General features: G+C 51.6%; 1 protein-coding gene and 1 long non-coding RNA gene across 2 annotated transcripts in view; both read right to left on the bottom strand.

Annotated features, from left to right (window-relative positions):
• The window catches only part of LOC116952048 (C-Maf-inducing protein-like), a 121,794-nt gene extending 104,853 nt beyond the window's left edge, over positions 1–16,941 (bottom strand). Inside the window, exons 1-2 of the mRNA XM_032971057.2 lie at positions 16,370–16,941; positions 14,660–15,714 (exon numbers count right to left, since the gene is read on the bottom strand). Coding sequence (XP_032826948.1) covers positions 14,660–14,878 — 219 coding nt within the window. The 5' untranslated portion in view covers positions 14,879–15,714; positions 16,370–16,941. The remainder of the gene's footprint in view (positions 1–14,659; positions 15,715–16,369) is intronic.
• Positions 1,607–14,653, bottom strand: LOC142930916 (uncharacterized). Its single transcript, XR_012946899.1, has 2 exons — positions 11,555–14,653; positions 1,607–11,452 (listed from the first exon to the last, which is right to left on the bottom strand). It is a non-coding gene; the product is annotated as an uncharacterized LOC142930916 (long non-coding RNA).
• Positions 16,942–20,113: the final 3,172 nt, after the last annotated feature.

Below are 20,113 nucleotides of genomic sequence, written 5' to 3'. Positions count from 1 at the left end.
AATTTTGCCAAATGCGACAACAACAAAAAAACCACATCGGTCAAATGACTCAACTGTGACCTCGGCGGAATGGCGAGTGGCGACATCACCCTCCACTCCCTCCCGCCACTGCTGCGAGATCACCGCAAGGCTACGACTCCGACATGCACCGGCGAAGCTTCCTCCGCTGGGTTTCGACGGCGCCGATGCCCAGCGTGCCAAATCATTATCGCGATTGGCAAGTGCTGTGTCAGAATCAGAGGTTTCTTTTCCCACTGAGTTGAAGCCCAATGAGCTAAGAAGCCGTCTTTCAAGGTGGGGGGGGGGGGGGGAGGTGTTTACGGGGCGACACAGCCGACAGACAACATCAACGCATTCCACAATTACATATTAAAAAAAATTATAACAACGAATTATTGTATATTATGAAATTTTAATATAATATTATTATTGTGGTGGCTGTGATTGCCGATGGTGAATATCGATTTTGACTTCATCATTACAGATTGCTAAATGACGGCGATGATGAAGATTGCTACGGTCAATAATTTGTTCATCGATGGGCGGCGGTGATGCACCTAGCCTGGCACAAGCGCCGTGATGCGCATCACCGGGCACTAGCGAACGGCGGCTGTTGTGGTCGACTTGATCGCAACTCCCTGCGACGAGCTACGCACTCACGCACCCCGGTATTAATGTGACGTGAACGAGATGACCGAGAACAGAAACTCCGTTAAGATGATGACGATGACGACGATCATGACCGTGTGCTGCGGTCTGACTCACGATTCAGATACCCCGCCCGTGGGAGAATTTGAACTCGATTTATTTGGGTTCACGGCGCAGTGCGCTAACCGCTGCGCCACCGCTCCCCCCCTCCACCCCCGCTGCCGCCCCCCCCCCCCCCCCTCCCTAACGGCTTCCCACTCATCCCACCAATGTTTATATTTGCCCGAAATATCGGCAGAGGTTTCGAGTTGCAGGCTAAAGAAAAACAAAACAAAACTGCAGCTTCATCGGCATCGGGCTGCCTCCAGATCCTCGGCGTTTACAGAGCGCCGATGCCAAAACCACCAACACAAAGCCAAAGATACCCCCCCTCCTCCTATAGCCTGCACAGGCTATTGGGGAAAGTGCGGTAGGGCGAGGGGCCTATGAACGCCGGGAACGACGCACGAGGGCCTGGTGTGGCCAGCACCACGTCCGACCGCCTTTGTCTCCCAGGTGCTGATGTTACTCACGTAAATTTTGATGTAAAGCTTTCGTGACCGCAGTAATTCATATTCTTAGCTCTTTCGGCAAAGTCGCGTTGAAGGGAAAGAATAAAATAATAAAATATATATAAAACAATAAAAATTCTCACGACGTTTCGACCATAACCGTTTCGACCATAACCATTTGTGTCATGGTCGAAACTTCGTGAGAATTTTTTTATTGTTTTATATATATTTTATTATTTTATTGTTTCCCTTCAACGTGACTTTACCGAAAGAGCTAAGAATATGAGTTACTCACGTACTCACGCAGTCTTATAGAGAACACACACATTATATCAATATATATACAGGAATACCTTGAACTTTCGTCTGGTTAGGGACCAGAGCAAGGACGAATGTCAAAAATGGACGAATGTCAAAGCAGATCCTTTATTTAGCCTAGCTCATTAAGTTTTGAATGTCAAGCGTTTCTTGCAAATTGAGAACCACATGGGTTCTATTAGCTCTACTATCACCACACTTAGGACCCATTATAAATATAGCGCAGCACAAAAAATAAGTATTTTATGGTAATCACAAAAATAAGCACAGTACGAATACTGTACACACGTGTTTTATTATCACGAAAGTAACTATGAACACTGTAGCATTATGCTGTTATCACACACACAAAAAAACAACAACTACGAATTGTTTACCGTATAATCACAGAAATAGGTACAGTATAAATAATGTGTGAATAAACACACAAATATAAGAGACGCTCACTGAACGACTTCTATTCAAAGACTGAAAGAAAACGAAGGCGCGTGGCACGAACGTCGCGGAAGCTTTGTGATGGAATCGGACGAAAGAGCGAAGCGACAAAAGTCACGTGGACGAAAAAAGTCCAGGTACCGCTGTGCGCGTTGAAGCAACAAAGATAAAGATCCCCCTTATAGGCAATTGAGAATGCTGGGGCAAGTGCTGTTAGCGAGTAGCACCCGTGAAGGCCGGCACCTTTGTCTCCCCAGTGGCGATGGTTACACACCGCACCAAATACTTAATTGAGGCCGAGTCGACCTAGGGGAGGCCCATGACTGGTTCAGATATTTCGCCGCTGGTGTTGATGGCCATGAGCGGGTATTGAACACGGGTGGTTTGGCTTTGTAGCGCAAGCACTGCGCCACCACTCCCCCCTAGTCCAGACAAAGATCCCCCGTGTAGCCTTAATAAACTGTTGGGGCAAGTGCTGTTAGCGAGCACCTACGAAGGCCGGAACGGCACACGATGGGGGTGGGTAGCCAGCACCACGCCCATCCGCCTTTGTCTCCCCAGTGGCGATGTTTTTACGCACCGCACCAGTTACTCATTTGAGACTGAGTCGACCTATGAGAGGCCCAGGACCAGTTCAGATAATCGTCACCGATGTTGGCCGTGAGCGGGAATCGAACTCGGGTCGCCAGGTTCATAGCGCAGCGTAGCGCTAGCCGCTACACCACCGCTCCTGCCACACATTCACACACGCAAATGTAATTAGCTCCCAGCTAATTGGATAACGCGAGCTAATCACTTGGTCGTGTGTGAATCTGCGTAGATGCAGAGCCCGCTTGGCTCACCTAAGTTGGGAGAGAAGTGCTGTGGGTGCTTTGTTTTTTTAACGCATCTCAGCCAAGGCTGAAAACCATTTAAGCGTCAACCCTGACTGACGGTGCGTGCCTTGCCTTTCCTCGTGTAATTAAAACTATAAAACATTTTTTTTATTTTACCAGGTGAGGACTCCCCTGATGTGCATGAGCACTCTTTAGCAGATGCGAGGCTGGCCACACCTTTTAGCTCAACGGAGTGGGCTTATCATCATAACTTGGACGTTTATAGCAGCCAAATAATCTGAAACGCACGTTGTTGATTCTAAATGTGGAGGAAGAAACTGTGAGGGCCCGTAAAAAAAATCCACTCATCACGGGGAGAGAGACACGCAGACTCCAAATATACAGCAGGCATCGTCAGGGTGGGGATCGAACCCACGACCCCCTGTATACCATGCGAAGTAGTTAACATCTCCTAGCCACCGTGATGATGATGAGAGAGGGATTGAACCCACGACCTCCTGCACACCAGGCGAGGTAGTTAACATCTCCGAGCCACCGTGGCGGCCCTCTCGCCGCAGTCACGGCGGGTTTACACGACAGCTCCGGTAACGACGATCCGGCAGGGCAAACGTAACTTTGGTCTAAAAATAATGTCTTGCCACAAGGGCCTCGCCGGCGGGACGTTAAACCGGGCAAATTAACCGAAGGGTAACCTCCAAAACCAAGGCACACACCAAAAAAATCAGCAGCTAAAAGGACGATCCGTTAATATGCAGACGCGTTTAGCACCCTAACCAGCCCCCTCCCCCCGTGGATTCCGTAATGGATAAACGTAAACTCGACAAGGCGTGTTGTTGGAAAGCCCGCGTGTGTACAGCTGTGTCGATGAGGGTGCGTGGTTTCACGTCTTGGCTTTTGTAGAAGAATGGAAGCGGCCGGATGGATATTCGATTGTACGAATTTTAAGCTGTGGGTTTAAAGGTCTGGAATTGGGGTGAAGAGGTTAAAAGGTTAGGGTCAGGGAGAGGTCGTGAAACAGAGATCCCCCGTACAGTCCTGACAGGATGTTGGGGCAAGTGCTGTTTGCGAGCACCTATGAAGGCTGGCACGGCACACAAGGGGGTGGGCGACCAGCACCCATGCCCGGTCTCCCCAGTGGCAATGTTTACACACACCGTACCAGGTACTCATTTGAGGCTGAGTCGACCTAGGGGAGGCCCAGAACCGATTCAGATTTTCGTCACTGGTATTGGCCGTGAGCGGGAATCGAACTCGGGCCGCCGGCATTGTAGCGCAGCGAAGCGTTAACCGGAACGCCACCGCTCCCCACAGGGTGGTCGTGAAACAACCACATTATCATCATCGGCAGCAGTGGCAATTTAGGGAATGTGTTGACAGTGATTCGTCATCACAATCATCATCGGCAGCATCAGCAGCAGCCATGGTCGCTCCACTACTGGATGAGGGCCCTCTCGAAGCCATTGCCGCCTTGTCTCGCGTAATAAGGCAGCGGTGTTCACAGACAAATGTAAACAATAAAAACGGGACGCTACAACTGCAATTCAGGAAACAAACAGCAATAATACTGCGTTGGGAAACGCGAGCGAACTATAATTCCCGAAATACAGGTTTATTTTTTTGGTTGGGTTAGATCGTGTAAATAGAAAAGTGTCGTTAAACCCACCACCGCCCGACACAGCCAATTAGTAAGACTCGTCACGTGAACAGAACGTGCCATTTCGTTACGAGTACAGCACACCGGTGTCTTGGAGAACCTCATCAAGCAAGGCCCCACTACTGCTTCTAAAAACTCAAAGAATGCCCCACCACTGTTCCTAACAAAAGCCTCATCAAGGCCCCACCACTGCGCCTAATGACTAAATGAAGGCCCCCACCACTGTTCCCGACTCCTCAAGGAAGGTCCCACCACTGCTCCTGACGCCTCAAGGAAGGCCCCACTACTGCTCCTGACGCCTCAAGGAAGGCCCCACTACTGCTCTTAACGCCTCAATGAAGGCCCCACTACTGCTCCTAACGCCTCAAGGAAGGCCCCACTACTGCTCCTGACGCCTCAAGGAAGGCCCCACTACTGCTCTTAACGCCTCAATGAAGGCCCCACCACTGCTCCTGACGCCTCAATGAAGGCCCTACTACTGCTCTTAACGCCTCAATGAAGGCCCCACTACTGCTCCTAACGCCTCAAGGAAGGCCCCACTACTGCTCCTGACGCCTCAAGGAAGGCCCCACTACTGCTCCTAATGCCTCAATGAAGGCCCCACCACTGCTCCTGACGCCTCAATGAAGGCCCCACTACTGCTCTTAACGCCTCAACGAAGGCCCCACTACTGCTCCTAATGCCTCAATGAAGGCCCCACCACTGCTCCTGACGCCTCAATGAAGGCCCCACTACTGCTCTTAACGCCTCAACGAAGGCCCCACTACTGCTCCTAATGCCTCAATGAAGGCCCCACACTACTGCTCCTGACGCCTCAAGGAAGGCCCCACCACTGCTCCTAATGCCTCAAGGAAGGCCCCACTACTGCTCCTAATGCCTCAAGGAAGGCCCCACTACTGCTCCTGACGCCTCAAGGAAGGCCCCACTACTGCTCCTAATGCCTCAAGGAAGGCCCCACTACTGCTCCTGACACCTCAAGGAAGGCCCCACTACTGCTCCTGACACCTCAAGGAAGGCCCCACCACTGCTCCTAATGCCTCAAGGAAGGCCCCACCACTGCTCCTAATGCCTCAATGAAGGCCCCACTACTGCTCCTGACACCTCAAGGAAGGCCCCACCACTGCCCCTAACAACAGTCTCATCAAGGCCCCACCACTGCTCCGCACGGCTTCGTTCTGCCCAGGAGACTGCGGCGATGGTGGTGGTGGTGGCTCCTCCATCATTAGCCGCTTCGGGAGCACCTCTTCCACAGGCGGGGACGTTGAAGATGACGACGACGACCCCACAGTGCGGTGACCGCGGCCGCCCGAGCCGCACAAGCAAGCACGGCATCGCCTGCAAGTGCATCGTTCGACGCGGTCCACTCTCTCGGGCAGACTGGACCGTGTGAGTCACGCTCCTTGATGAAGACTCTGTGTGTGTCTCTCTCTAGGACCCCCCCCCCTTTCTCTCTCACTGTATTCACGTGCTATCAAGGGGCCATTGCCCGAAACTTCGCCTGCTCTGCAAGTTTGAAGGCATCGTTGCCTGCCGATGCCTCGGCCGTTTGATGACACGTACGTGGTTTGTGTGCTCCAGTAAGACATCACTATAATGCGCATTCACATACAACTTTCGCTATAACGCGGTTTCTTCCGTTCGGGAAAATTTTTCGCACAACGCGGAACGCACCCATTATAACGCAGAACACAGACACCGTTATAACGCAGACCACGCGCACCGTCATAACACGGAACACGCGCACCGTTATAACACGGAACACGCGCACCGTTATAACGCAGAACGTGCACACCTATATAGCGCGGAACACGCGCACCGCTATAACACAAAACACGCGCACCGTTATAACACGGAACACGCGCACCGTTATCACACAAAACACGCGCACCGTTATAACACGGAACACATGCACCGTTATAACACGGAACACATGCACCGTTATAGCACAGAACACGCGCACCGTTATAACACGCCACACGCGCACCGTTATAACGCGGTTTGTGAGCGGTCGACGACGCACTACTTTCTTGAGCTGCGCGGCCGAATGGAGTGGACGAGAGTAAGCGGGGCGATACAGTGATGCGGCGCTGTGCACCCTCACTTGCTTGTCCCGCCATCTCACCGTTCGTGCGTAGCAGTCGAAGTAGCGCAACGTATCTCGCCAAACTTCATCACTCCCTTATTTGCCGCGGGGGGAAAAACAGCGTTCGCTGAGACGCGGCACTTTTCAGGGAACGCATCCACCGCCTTAAACGAGGAATTCATGTACTCGTATTTTTACGTTAACAAAAAAAAAATCTGAACATATGACTGCTCGAAATATTTAGTGGGTTACGCCCCAATGCCCTGAAACGGAACAGTGACCCCGCAACTGCTGTGACGTCACCGTCGTGTGGCATTAAGAGGGAAATGTCATCGCCATCGCAATGTGACGGCGAGTTGTTTTTGTGAGGTCACTCGCCACTGATGTTGGCCGTGGGCGCGAATCGACCTCGGGTCGCGAGGGTTCACGGCGGCGGTGCGAGCCCTCACCACTGCACCACCACTCTCCCCATGCGCGTGCACGTAGGAACCCGGGGACCCGGGTTCGACTCCCTCTCACGGCCAACACCGGTGACGATTTTCTGAATCGGTCCCTGAGCCTCCCCTAGGTCGACTCGGCCTCAAATGAGTACATCGTGCGGTGTGTAAACATCGCCGCTTTGGAGACAAAGGTGGCTGGGCGAGATGCTGGCCGCCCACCCTCTAAGTGTGCCGTGCCGGCCTTCGGAGGTGCACGCCAGCAGCACTTGCCCCAACAGTCTGTGAAGGCTACACGGGGGGTTCTTTGTCTCTCAATGACTTAAGAATAATGTCTTACAACAAAACCACATTCCTGCACGCCGCATTGCCACGGTCCAGATGTCATTTTGAGCCGCTGACGTCAGCCGCGGTCAGAAATAGAACTTGGGTCACCAGATTCACAGCGCTAACCGTTGCGCCTCCACTCCACTCGCAGGGCTCAGTTCACCACTTGGGGAGGGCGGGCGGGCGTTAAGGGGCCCCAGGGCCCCCCCCCTCCACCCACAAAATAATTTAGTGATGGTTGAAATACAATACTGTGGGATCACTGTGTTAAACCGCAACAGGTAAATTCGCTCGTCAAATCAATGGCATTAGGGGTTTGGACGACTCCTGCGAGGTCACGGCCTTAAACTCAATATTTTCCAGAACGCGGCTTCGGTGCGCGGGACGCGACCACGGAGGGGAGCGTGTGCGGGGGTAACAACGCCTCTCGACAATCATCCGATGTTATCGTTACACCCTACGTTACACCGTCATCTTGCGATCAGGTTGCGCGAGCGGTTATCAAACTCGGCGGTGCGCCGGCTTCGTAGGCGCAGCGCGCACACCGCTACAGAAACGGAGATCCTCCGTAAGGCCTGAACAGACTGTTGGGGGGCAAGTGCTGTTAGCGAGCACCTATGAAAGCCGGCACAGCACACGCTGGTGGGTGGGTGGCCAGCACCACGCCCGGCCACCTTTGTCTCCCCTGTGGCGATGTTTACACACCGCACCAAATACTTAATTGAGGCCGCGTCGACCTAGGGGAGGCCCAGGACCGGTTCAGATTATCGTCACCGATGTTGGCCGTGAGCGGAAATCGAACCCGGGTCGCCAGCCACACACACGCGTACAGTGAGGGAAAAAGTATTTGATCTTCTGCTGATTTTGTACGTTTGCCCACTGACAAAGAAATGATCAGTCTATAATTTTAATGGTAGGTTTATTTGAACAGTGAGAGACAGAATAACAACAAAATCCAGAAAAACGCATGTCAAAAATGTTATAAATTGATTTGCATTTTAATGAGGGAAATAAGTATTTGACCCCTCTGCATGACTTAGTACTTGGTGGCAAAATCCTTGTTGGCAATCACAGAGGTCAGACGTTTCTTGTAGTTGGCCACCAGGTTTGCACACATCTCAGGAGGGATTTTGTCCCACTCCTCTTTGCAGATCTTCTCCAAGTCATTAAGGTTGAGGCTGACGTTTGGCAACTCGAACCTTCAACTCCCTCCACAGATTTTCTATGGGATTAAGGTCTGGAGACTGGCTAGGTCACTCCAGGACCTTAATGTGCTTCTTCTTGAGCCACTCCTTTGTTGCCTTGGCCGTTTGTTTTGGGTCATTGTCATGCTGGAATACCCATCCATGACCCATTTTCAATGCCCTGGCTGAGGGAAGGAGGTTCTCACCCAAGATTTGACGGTACATGGCCCCGTCCATCGTCCCTTTGATGCGGTGAAGTTGTCCTGTCCCCTTAGCAGAAAAACACCCCCAAAGCATAATGTTTCTATCTCCATGTTTGACGGCGGGGATGGTGTTCTTGGGGTCATAGGCAGCATTCCTCCTCCTCCAAACACGGCGAGTTGAGTTGATGCCAAAGAGGTCTATTTTGGTCTCATCTGACCACAACACTTTCACCCAGTTGTCCTCTGAATCATTCAGATGTTCATTGGCAAACTTCAGACGGGCATGTCAACGTGCTTTCTTGAGAAGGGGGACCTTGCGGGCGCTACAGGATTTCAGTCCTTCACGGCGTAGTGTGTTACCAATTGTTTTCCTGGTGACTATGGTCCCAGCTGCCTTGAGATCATTGACAAGATCCTCCCGTGTAGTTTTGGGCTGATTCCTCACCGTTCTCATGATCATTGCAACTCCACGAGGTGAGATCCTGCATGGAGCCCCAGGCCGAGGGACAGTGACAGTTCTTTTGTGTTTCTTCCATTTGCGAATAATCGCACCAACTGTTGTCACCTTCTCACCAAGCTGCTTGGCAATGGTCTTGTAGCCCATTCCAGCCTTGTGTAGGTCTACAATCTTGTCCTTGACATCCTTGGAGAGCTCTTTGGTCTTGGCCATGGTGAAGAGTTTGGAATCTGATTGATTGCTTCTGTGGAAAGGTGTCTTTTATACAGGTAACAAGCTGAGATTAGGAGCACTCCCTTTAAGAGTGTGCTCCGAATCTCAGCTCGTTACCTGTATAAAAGACACCTGGGAGCCAGAAATATTTCTGATTGAGAGGGGGTCAAATACTTATTTCCCTCATTAAAATGCAAATCAATTTATAACATTTTTGACATGCGTTTTCCGGATTTTTGTTGTTGTTATTCTGTCTCTCACTGTTCAAATAAACCTACCATTAAAATTATAGACTGATCATTTCTTTGTCAGTGGGCAAACGTACAAAATCAGCAGGGGATCAAATACTTTTTTTCCCTCACTGTACATGTAGCCCCACACCAAGACAATCGCTGCACACAAGTAAATCAAATATAAAAACGAATATTTTAGCAGGTAAGGGCACACTGAGCTCTGTATCTCTTCGTCAGAAGTGACCTGGCCACAAATGATAGCACAACCAAGTGGCTGATATATATATAGCAGTGGCCAAAACCGGAGGATCTGGAGAAAAATCCACGTGACCATGGGGGGGAGCGAGAGAGGAACCACGCAAACTCCAAATAAACAGCAGCAGCAGGCGTCGTCAGGGTCGGGATCGAACCCACGACCTCCTCCACACCAGGCGAGGTAGTTAACATCTCCTAGCCACACATAGTGGCAGGGAACACAAGTGGGTAGTGCAGCACCCGCAATTGCACTTACCATGAACTCAGTGGCACGGAAAGATGAAGTATGCTTGAGAGTGATGGAGCTGGTGGTGGCTGTGTGTGTGTGGGGGGGGGGGGGGTTTTTTTATATTCGCAGGAGTTCAGCTGCTGCGTGGTTTCCTCCTCTACTGTATGTCGGAGTACGAGTGCCTGGCCCTGTGCTCTCAAGAGCGGAAAGGGGCTGTAAACACATCAGCACTGGGGGGAGACGAAGGCGGCCGATCGTGGTTAAGCTTACGAGCGCCTGGCCACCCGGGTTCGATTCCCGCTTGCGCTCAGCGTCAGCGACGATTATCTCTGAACCGGTCCTGGGCCTCCTCCTAGGTCGACTCGGCCTCAAATGAGTACCTGGTGGTGCGGTGCGGCGTGTTAAACATCGCCACTGGGGAGACAAAGGCGGCCGGGCGTGGTGCTGGCCACCCCACCTCCTCGTGTGCCGTGTTGGCCAACCCTTCATAGCTGCAACTCGCTTAGCAGCACTTGCCCAGACAGTCTCTTACAGGCTATACGGGGGATCTTTATCTTTGCGCGCGCGTGTGTTTTTGTTGAGACAGACCCCAATTTCCACCATAAACCCGTCGTGTGTAACCGTGCACAGCGCCCAGACCCGCGCTAAACAAACTCCCCCCCCCCCCATAAACCAGGCCTGAAAGTGCTCCAGCCTCGGAGCTAGCGGGGGTCAGAGTTCAAATCCAGTCGCCGTTACGCGACCTCCGATGAGCACGCGGTTGGCTGGCTACGTACGGTGCGAAAGAAGCTGAACGGTGCAATAGCGCACACAGTGAAAACCTCGTTCGTTCGGCATTTGATCATTCGCAAACTGGGGATAATTCGGCACAGCTGCACTTTCGGCACATGTATACAGCAATGGAGTAATTCGCCACAGGCCGAATTGCCGTACCGAATGGTCCAATTTCGGCATGCACGTGGAGCGACCCCGCGCGCCACGACCAAAGCCACGACTCAGTCTGGTGACGGCGTGCGTGGCGAGCATCAGTGCAGACGGTGTCGCGTTGGACTTTGCCTTGTTTATGCACCCTGTGCAAGCCAACCCTCCCAGAAATGTCGTCTACACCCACACGAAGAGGTCATAGAAAGGAACTGAAGTTTGCATCCCCCCCTTAGTCTGCGAGACAAGTCCACATTTCTGGATATAATTGGTGCAGGGCGTGTGCCGATGCGCAGGGCGCGTGAAGAGTTTGGAAAGCAAATTTGGAGTACCATTGTACATAATTCGGAATATTGGATAATTCGGCAAGGCCAGAGCCCCACGTGTGTCGAATTAACAAGGGTTTACTGTGCATCAACTCTGGACTTCATTTTACACCAAGGGATATGTTCGAGCCGGGCCACCAGACTACGTGCTTTTATTTTATTTCAGCAGCCAGCACCACCACATCAAGTATACCCTCTTGCGCTGGCCCCGCGACTGCTAGTGCCGAGGAGTCACACATGCCACTTGCTCCACGGTCTACCCAGCTAGGCCAGAAAAAAATATTCAGTGAGAAGTGAAGCATCCTGTACATTCGTTCATCCGCATAATTCCTGGACGTCTGTGAAAAAAAGAGCTTCATAGCTCATCGGCTTTCCTGCAGTATGAATAAATATTCTGATTCTGAAGTAACCGATTTCACGGGCAAAAATAATTATTCGAATATTTATGTGATTTCGACTCAGATTTTTGTATCGTGCTTTGTTAATCCACTGCTGGATGAAAGAATCCCAAAGCCGTATCGGCGGCCATACTTCACTCCTGCTTGTAAGGTGGTCTCATCGCTCCATCTCCACTGCGGTAGTCCCCTCGGACGCAATCCCTCCTTTGTCTGCAGTTCTGTCACCAGGCTCGCCCGTCGCCCGTCATCGCCTTCTCGTGTACCCCCAGAGTCTTATGTTTATTATTGCAACATTTTTTTAAAATCTGATTTCATTTTTAAGGCCCAAAAATCAACCGTTACGTGATGGTCAATTGGTTTCACACGCGAGGACTGGCTCGGCGCTTCTCCAAGTCTCACGCTGAACAACAATCATAATCTGAATATTTATATTGATCCTGGAGAAATCCTGACGAGCCATGAAGCTTTTTCTTCTTCTTCTTGCAGATGTCCAGCACACGCATCATCGCCCGTTACCAGTGAACTAAGTGACTCCGCACCGAGTGCGGCCGTGAAGTCGCTATGAATGGGCAAAGTCCAACACGGCCGGGTTATTGGTGGAGATTGCAAAGGCGCAGCACCTGCAATTGCCTGCTCACCGCCACTGCTGGCGGAGAGAAGGGGGTCCCCCCCTCCTCCTCCTCCTCTTAGGCGGGAGATGCCGCGACTCCGGCGAGCGGACGGTGCTGAACATTGAGCGATTTGTCTTTACACTGCAGTCAGCAGGCGTGACCTTCAAAATGAACATCCCTGACTTTCAAGCGGCATCCTAAAAATACACATACAGTGTATATACGTATACATACTTAAGGCATATTGATAACGGGAACAATTCCAGATCTACCATTTGGATGCAGTCCCAAAGTAGAAGATCCAGCACCACGATGTACTGCAGAATATGAAGGAGAGTATTTGATCAAAACGCATCGCTTCAATCTGATAATTACTTAGGGAACGTCCGTGGGAACTATGGGCACAGCACGCCACGGAGAGAAGACGGGACGGTGGCCGATGAATGAGATCGGTGATGAGTGGGAGCCACAGGAGAGGGGGAACGCTCGATGCACTGCAGAGATACAGATAGAGATCCATAAACACACGTAGAGACCCACAGACTCGCATAGAGATCCATAGACTCACAGTGACCCATATACTCGCACATAGATCCATAAACCCACCTAGAGATCCATAGACTCGCATTGAGATCCATAAACTCTCATAGACTCGCATAGAGACCCAGACTCACATAGAGATCTATATACTCACACAGATACCCATAGACTCACACAGAGACCCATAGGCTCGCATAGATTCGCATAGAGACACATAGAGATATAGACGCACATAAAGACCCATACTCATGATCTATATACTCACACAGAACAGCTGATCACCACCTCACCGACCACCATAACTATTATCACCACCTTACTATCACCACAAGCACCACTCAAATAAAATCCACCAGCCACTCAACAAAAATTAACTTCATGATACCACGAGCAGCACTACTATCTGAATCTACAACTACCACCACCACTATCATCAATACCCCAACCATTAACATCACCACAACTACCTCCGCAAACATCACCAGCGTCATCGTTACCCTGAACATCACCACCACCACAATAATTTTCATCACCACAACTACCCTACCATTACCACCTCTAAAACCATCAACACGGCCATCACTGCCGACACAACCACCACCGCCATCGGAGGTTCCAGCATCATTTGGTCGCCTCCACTCACCACTCTGCCTCCACTCACCATGAGCCAGGCCACACTGCTGTCACCTCACCCACACACACACACCTCACCACCACCCCACACTGCTGTCACGATGTCACCTCACCCACCTCACCACCACCCCACACTGCTGTCACGATGTCACCTCACCCACACACACGCACCCCTCACCACCACCCCACACTGCTGTCACCAAAGACAAAGATCCCCCGTATAGCCTTTAACAGACTGTTGGGGGTGCACGCGCTGTTCGCGAGTGAGCACCAACAGAGGCCGGCACAGCGCTTGCACGAGATTGGGGAATGGGTTGGGTAGATGGGTATACAGGAGGTCGTGGGTTCGATACCGACACTGACGCCTGCTGCTGTATATTTGGAGTTTGCGATGTCTCGCTCTCTCATCATCATCACGGTGGCTAGATGTTAACTACCTCGCCTGGTACACAGGAGGTCGTGGGTTCGATCCCGACACTGACGCCTGCTGCTGTATATTTGCGATGTCTCGCTCTCTCATCATCATCACGGTGGCTAGGAGATGTTAACTACCTCGCCTGGTATACAGGAGGTCGTGGGTTCGATCCCGACACTGACGCCTGCTGCTGTATATTTGGAGTTTGCGATGTCTCGCTCTCTCATCATCATCACGGTGGCTAGGAGATGTTAACTACCTCGCCTGGTACACAGGAGGTCGTGGGTTCGATCCCGACACTGACGCCTGCTGCTGTATATTTGGAGTTTGCGATGTCTCGCTCTCTCATCATCATCACGGTGGCTAGGAGATGTTAACTACCTCGCTTGGTATACAGGAGGTCGTGGGTTCGATCCCGACACTGACGCCGCATTTAGAATAAACACCACGCGTTTAGAGTATTTGCCTGCTGCTGTACATTTCCACGCGATGACGATGATGACGACGATGATAAGCCACCAACTTCGTTGAGCTATCATTTGTGATGCCCAGTTCGCTTCTGAAAAGGAGCTGGTAAATAAATAAATAAAATGGTTTCGTTTTTACAGATGGGGAGATCGGGGTGGGGAAGACGTGGGTTGCTGGCTTGGGTGGATGAATGTATGGGTGGGGGGGCCAGAACCACCGCCACCCCCGCGCCCGGCCGCCTTTGTCTCCCCCCACCCACCCAAATTAAAAACCAAAGACCTCACCGTAACGGAGGCCACGTTGCTGTCCGCCAGCACGATGTGGTGCGCCTCCCAGCGCCGCAGCAGCCTCAGGCCGAGTCCGTGGCGCACGACCGCGGATCGCGCGTGCCGGATGGCGCACACCTGCACGTCGCCCTCGTGCAGCAGCTTGAAGCGAGAGCCCGAAGCGGCGCACTTCCATCGCTTCCCGCTCGGAGCTCCGCCGACGTCCCCCACCTCCATGGGGGGCGGAGATCGGCGGGGGGGGTGGGGGCGGAAAAAGAGGGGGGTCGCGGCCCCCCTCCTCCCACCCCTCCCTGGCTATGGGGTGGAGTGGCTGTGTGGTGGTGGTGGTGTGGGTGGAGGTTGAAGTGTGTGGCGCCTTCTCTCTCCGGCAGCCGTTTGCTTGCGCCGAGGGCTGCAGCTGCAGCGGCGACGTGAGCCGCCTTGTTTGGTTGTGCTGTGTGCGTGGACCTTCTTTCGCACCGTACGTGGCCGACCGTGCTAATGGGAGGGTGGGTGTTTCTGGTGGTGGTAGCGGGACGGGCTACCCACGGCACCCAGCTCGCAGACGGTGAATCCGAGGTCCCCAGATCTCGACTCTGTCGACGTTGCTCCCCTCCGACTCGGGATTTGTTTTCCCAGTTTGTTCGTGTCCGTTCGACTCGACGTGTTTTGGAGTTCGTCCTCTTTATTATTTAATCCCGATGTAGGCTCCGATTCTGGGTCACACGCGCCCACACACCACCACCACCACCGCCGCCACCACAACTCTCTCTGATCCGGATCGGATCGTTCTTCAGCTCCGCAATGTGTTTTTTTTTTATATCCCTCCGATATCAAATCCGATTTAAAGTCCCGGTTTATCTCGCCGTGATCCGCGTCTTCCTCCTCCGCTGCTCCTTCTTGGCTTCCAGCACCAAGACCCGGAGTGGATCCCAGCACAACCAGCACCACCACCACCACCACCCCAACCACCTCTTCCTTACGGCTGCTTGACAAACCACCTCAACTACCACCACCGCCTCCTCCTCCTGCGCGTCCTTCCACCGAGACCCCGGGCAGCGACGTGGTCGAGGCTGTGGGGTGGGACAGGCGAGAAGGCATGATGATGATGATGGTGGTGTTGTTCATGATGATTATGACCAGAGATGATCAAAGAGGGACGAGATGATGATGATGATGATGACGAGGAGATGGCGATGATATAATGAGAGATGAACAGAGAAGAAATGGGGAGATCGTGATCATGACGAGAGGTGTTGATTAAACATGACGAAAATGGAGAAATTAATGATGATGAGAGTTAATTATCAAACGAGGACGACGATGAGATGAAGAGAGGAGACATTACGAATATGGTGATGAGAGATGAACGTAGGAGGGGCGTGATGGTGATGATAAATAATCAAAGATGTAGACAGAGAGGGGCAGATGATGATGATGAAAGATGTTAAGAGATGAACAGATAAGCCGATGGATATAATGAAAGATAATAACGGATAATTTGATGATGGCCATCATTATGACGAAATCGCGAATCGAGAAGATTATAACGACGAGATATGTGGACGTGAGATGGACAGATAAATACGATGATGACTAATCGGTGATACGCACATAGGGAGAGAGTCTACGACCACGGTGATGACAACTCAGCAACCACCAGGGACTATGCCAGTGACATGGAACGTACGCACCGGTTCAACAACAAAAAAAACGACTGAAGCTTACCTCCCTTTGCGTCTTCCTTTGTGCTGCTACTGCTGCTGCCTTGAGGTGGTGATGATGGTGGTGGTGATGGTAGGTGTGTGTGTGTGTGGGGGGGGGGAGGTCGGTGTCTCAGCGTAAATCTTAGCAGAAGCGGCGTTCCGTCTCCCGATTGACGGATGTCCCCGTCGTTTCTCTGCGAACGGCGAACCTCCAGCAGCAGCACCACCACCACGGTCTCAGCACAGACGACGCCGCCGCCGCGGCTCGCGTCAATGAAGATTCGACGGAGATTTAACAACAACAAAAAAACCGCTGAGCCGTGCCGATGCTGCTGCTGATGATGATGCTGCTGCTGATGATGATGCTGCTGCTGCTGCTGATGATGGTTATTGCTGCTTGCGCGCGACAACAAGGCATATGGTTCGGAAGGTGAAGGCGCGGCACGGGCAACAACAACAACAATAACAAAGGGGGGAGCTTGAGGCTCTCCCGACAGCGCAGGAATAAGAGCGGCGGGCTTCTGGTGAGCGCGGGGCGCGGAGTGGAAGGAGAGCGAGCGGGAGAGAAGGGGGAGGCGCGGAGGGAGGGGGAGGGAGGGAGGGGTAGGGAGGGAGGGGGAGGGGTAGGGAGGGGTAGGGGTAGGGAGGGAGGGGTAGGGTAGGGAGAGGGAGGGGTAGGGAGGGGAGCAAAGATAAACTCTTGACCAGCGGCGGTGACGTCAAACGGGGAGCTGGGGCTGGCGGTCGCGAGTGCGTGGGTGGGGTGGTGGTGGTGGGGAGTGCAAATGAGAGGTGTGTGTGTGTATGTAGGAGTTGGTGTGTGTGTATGTAGGAGTTGGTGTGTGTATGTAGGAGTTGGTGTGTGTGTATGTAGGAGTTGGTGTGTGTGTGTAGGAGTTGGTGTGTGTGTATGTAGGAGTTGGTGTGTGTATGTAGGAGTTGGTGTGTGTGTGTGTGTGTAGGAGTTGGTGTGTGTGTAGGAGTTGGTGTGTGTGTATGTAGGAGTTGGTGTGTGTGTAGGAGTTGGTGTGTGTATGTAGGAGTTGGTGTGTGTATGTAGGAGTTGGTGTGTGTGTATGTAGGAGTTGGTGTGTGTATGTAGGAGTTGGTGTGTGTGTATGTAGGAGTTGGTGTGTGTGTGTAGGAGTTGGTGTGTGTGTATGTAGGAGTTGGTGTGTGTGTGTAGGAGTTGGTGTGTGTGTATGTAGGAGTTGGTGTGTGTATGTAGGAGTTGGTGTGTGTGTGTAGGAGTTGGTGTGTGTGTATGTAGGAGTTGGTGGGTGTGTGTAGGAGTTGGTGTGTGTGTGTAGGAGTTGGTGTGTGTGTATGTAGGAGTTGGTGTGTGTGTATGTAGGAGTTGGTGGGTGTGTAGGAGTTGGTGTGTGTGTAGGAGTTGGTGTGTGTGTGTGTAGGAGTTGGTGTGTGTAGGAGTTGGTGTGTGTGTAGGAGTTGGTGTGTGTGTGTAGGAGTTGGTGTGTGTGTATGTAGGAGTTGGTGTGTGTAGGAGTTGGTGTGTGTGTAGGAGTTGGGGTGTGTGTAGGAGTTGGTGTGTGTGTATGTAGGAGTTGGTGTGTGTGTATGTAGGAGTTGGTGTGTGTGTGTAGGAGTTGGTGTGTGTGTGTAGGAGTTGGTGTGTGTAGGAGTTGGTGTGTGTATGTAGGAGTTGGTGTGTATGTAGGAGTTGGTGTGTGTGTATGTAGGAGTTGGTGTGTGTGTATGTAGGAGTTGGTGTGTGTGTATGTAGGAGTTGGTGTGTGTATGTAGGAGTTGGTGTGTGTGTATGTAGGAGTTGGTGTGTGTGTGTAGGAGTTGGTGTGTGTATGTAGGAGTTGGTGTGTGTGTATGTAGGAGTTGGTGTGTGTTTATGTAGGAGTTGGTGTGTGTGCGTAGGAGTTGGTGTGTGTAGGAGTTGGTGTGTGTATGTAGGAGTTGGTGTGTGTGTGTGTGTAGGAGTTGGTGTGTGTGTATGTAGGAGTTGGTGTGTGTGGGAGTTGGTGTGTGTAGGAGTTGGTGTGTGTATGTAGGAGTTGGTGTGTGTGTATGTAGGAGTTGGTGTGTGTGTGTAGGAGTTCGTGTGTGTGTATGTAGGAGTTGGTGTGTGTGTATGTAGGAGTTGGTGTGTGTGTATGTAGGAGTTGGTGTGTGTGTAGGAGTTGGTGTGTGTATGTAGGAGTTGGTGGGTGTATGTAGGAGTTGGTGTGTGTGTGTAGGAGTTGGTGTGTGTGTGTGTAGGAGTTGGTATTTGTGTATGTAGGAGTTCGTGTGTGTGTGTAGGAGTTGGTGTGTGTGTGTAGGAGTTGGTGTGTGTAGGAGTTGGTGTGTGTATGTAGGAGTTGGTGTGTGTAGGAGTTGGTGTGTGTGTAGGAGTTGGTGTGTGTGTATGTAGGAGTTGGTGTGTGTGTATGTAGGAGTTGGTGTGTGTGTGTAGGAGTTGGTGTGTGTGTGTAGGAGTTGGTGTGTGTAGGAGTTGGTGTGTGTATGTAGGAGTTGGTGTGTATGTAGGAGTTGGTGTGTGTGTATGTAGGAGTTGGTGTGTGTGTATGTAGGAGTTGGTGTGTGTGTATGTAGGAGTTGGTGTGTGTATGTAGGAGTTGGTGTGTGTGTATGTAGGAGTTGGTGTGTGTGTGTAGGAGTTGCTGTGTGTATGTAGGAGTTGGTGTGTGTGTATGTAGGAGTTGGTGTGTGTTTATGTAGGAGTTGGTGTGTGTGCGTAGAAGTTGGTGTGTGTAGGAGTTGGTGTGTGTATGTAGGAGTTGGTGTGTGTGTGTGTGTAGGAGTTGGTGTGTGTGTGTAGGAGTTGGTGTGTGTGTATGTAGGAGTTGGTGTGTGTGCGTAGGAGTTGGTGTGTGTAGGAGTTGGTGTGTGTATGTAGGAGTTGGTGTGTGTGTATGTAGGAGTTGGTGTGTGTGTGTAGGAGTTCGTGTGTGTGTATGTAGGAGTTGGTGTGTGTGTATGTAGGAGTTGGTGTGTGTGTATGTAGGAGTTGGTGTGTGTGTATGTAGGAGTTGGTGTGTGTGTAGGAGTTGGTGTGTGTATGTAGGAGTTGGTGGGTGTATGTAGGAGTTGGTGTGTGTGTGTAGGAGTTGGTGTGTGTGTGTGTAGGAGTTGGCATTTGTGTATGTAGGAGTTCGTGTGTGTGTGTGTGTGTAGGAGTTGGTGTGTGTGTGTAGGAGTTGGTGTGTGTAGGAGTTGGTGTGTGTATGTAGGAGTTGGTGTGTGTAGGAGTTGGTGTGTGTGTAGGAGTTGGTGTGTGTGTATGTAGGAGTTGGTGTGTGTGTATGTAGGAGTTGGTGTGTGTGTGTAGGAGTTGGTGTGTGTGTGTAGGAGTTGGTGTGTGTAGGAGTTGGTGTGTGTATGTAGGAGTTGGTGTGTATGTAGGAGTTGGTGTGTGTGTATGTAGGAGTTGGTGTGTGTGTATGTAGGAGTTGGTGTGTGTGTATGTAGGAGTTGGTGTGTGTATGTAGGAGTTGGTGTGTGTGTATGTAGGAGTTGGTGTGTGTGTAGGAGTTGGTGTGTGTATGTAGGAGTTGGTGTGTGTGTATGTAGGAGTTGGTGTGTGTTTATGTAGGAGTTGGTGTGTGTGCGTAGGAGTTGGTGTGTGTAGGAGTTGGTGTGTGTATGTAGGAGTTGGTGTGTGTGTGTAGGAGTTGGTGTGTGTGTGTGTAGGAGTTGGTGTGTGTGTATGTAGGAGTTGGTGTGTGTGCGTAGGAGTTGGTGTGTGTAGGAGTTGGTGTGTGTATGTAGGAGTTGGTGTGTGTGTGTGTAG

This window comes from Petromyzon marinus, chromosome 45 (genome assembly GCF_048934315.1).
Source record: "Petromyzon marinus isolate PM22_M1 ecotype Great Lakes invasive population chromosome 45, UKy_Petmar_22M1.pri1.0, whole genome shotgun sequence".
Taxonomy (NCBI): domain Eukaryota; kingdom Metazoa; phylum Chordata; class Hyperoartia; order Petromyzontiformes; family Petromyzontidae; genus Petromyzon; species Petromyzon marinus.
Note: the sequence above shows the minus strand (reverse complement) of the source record. Positions and strands in the feature narration are given on the sequence as shown.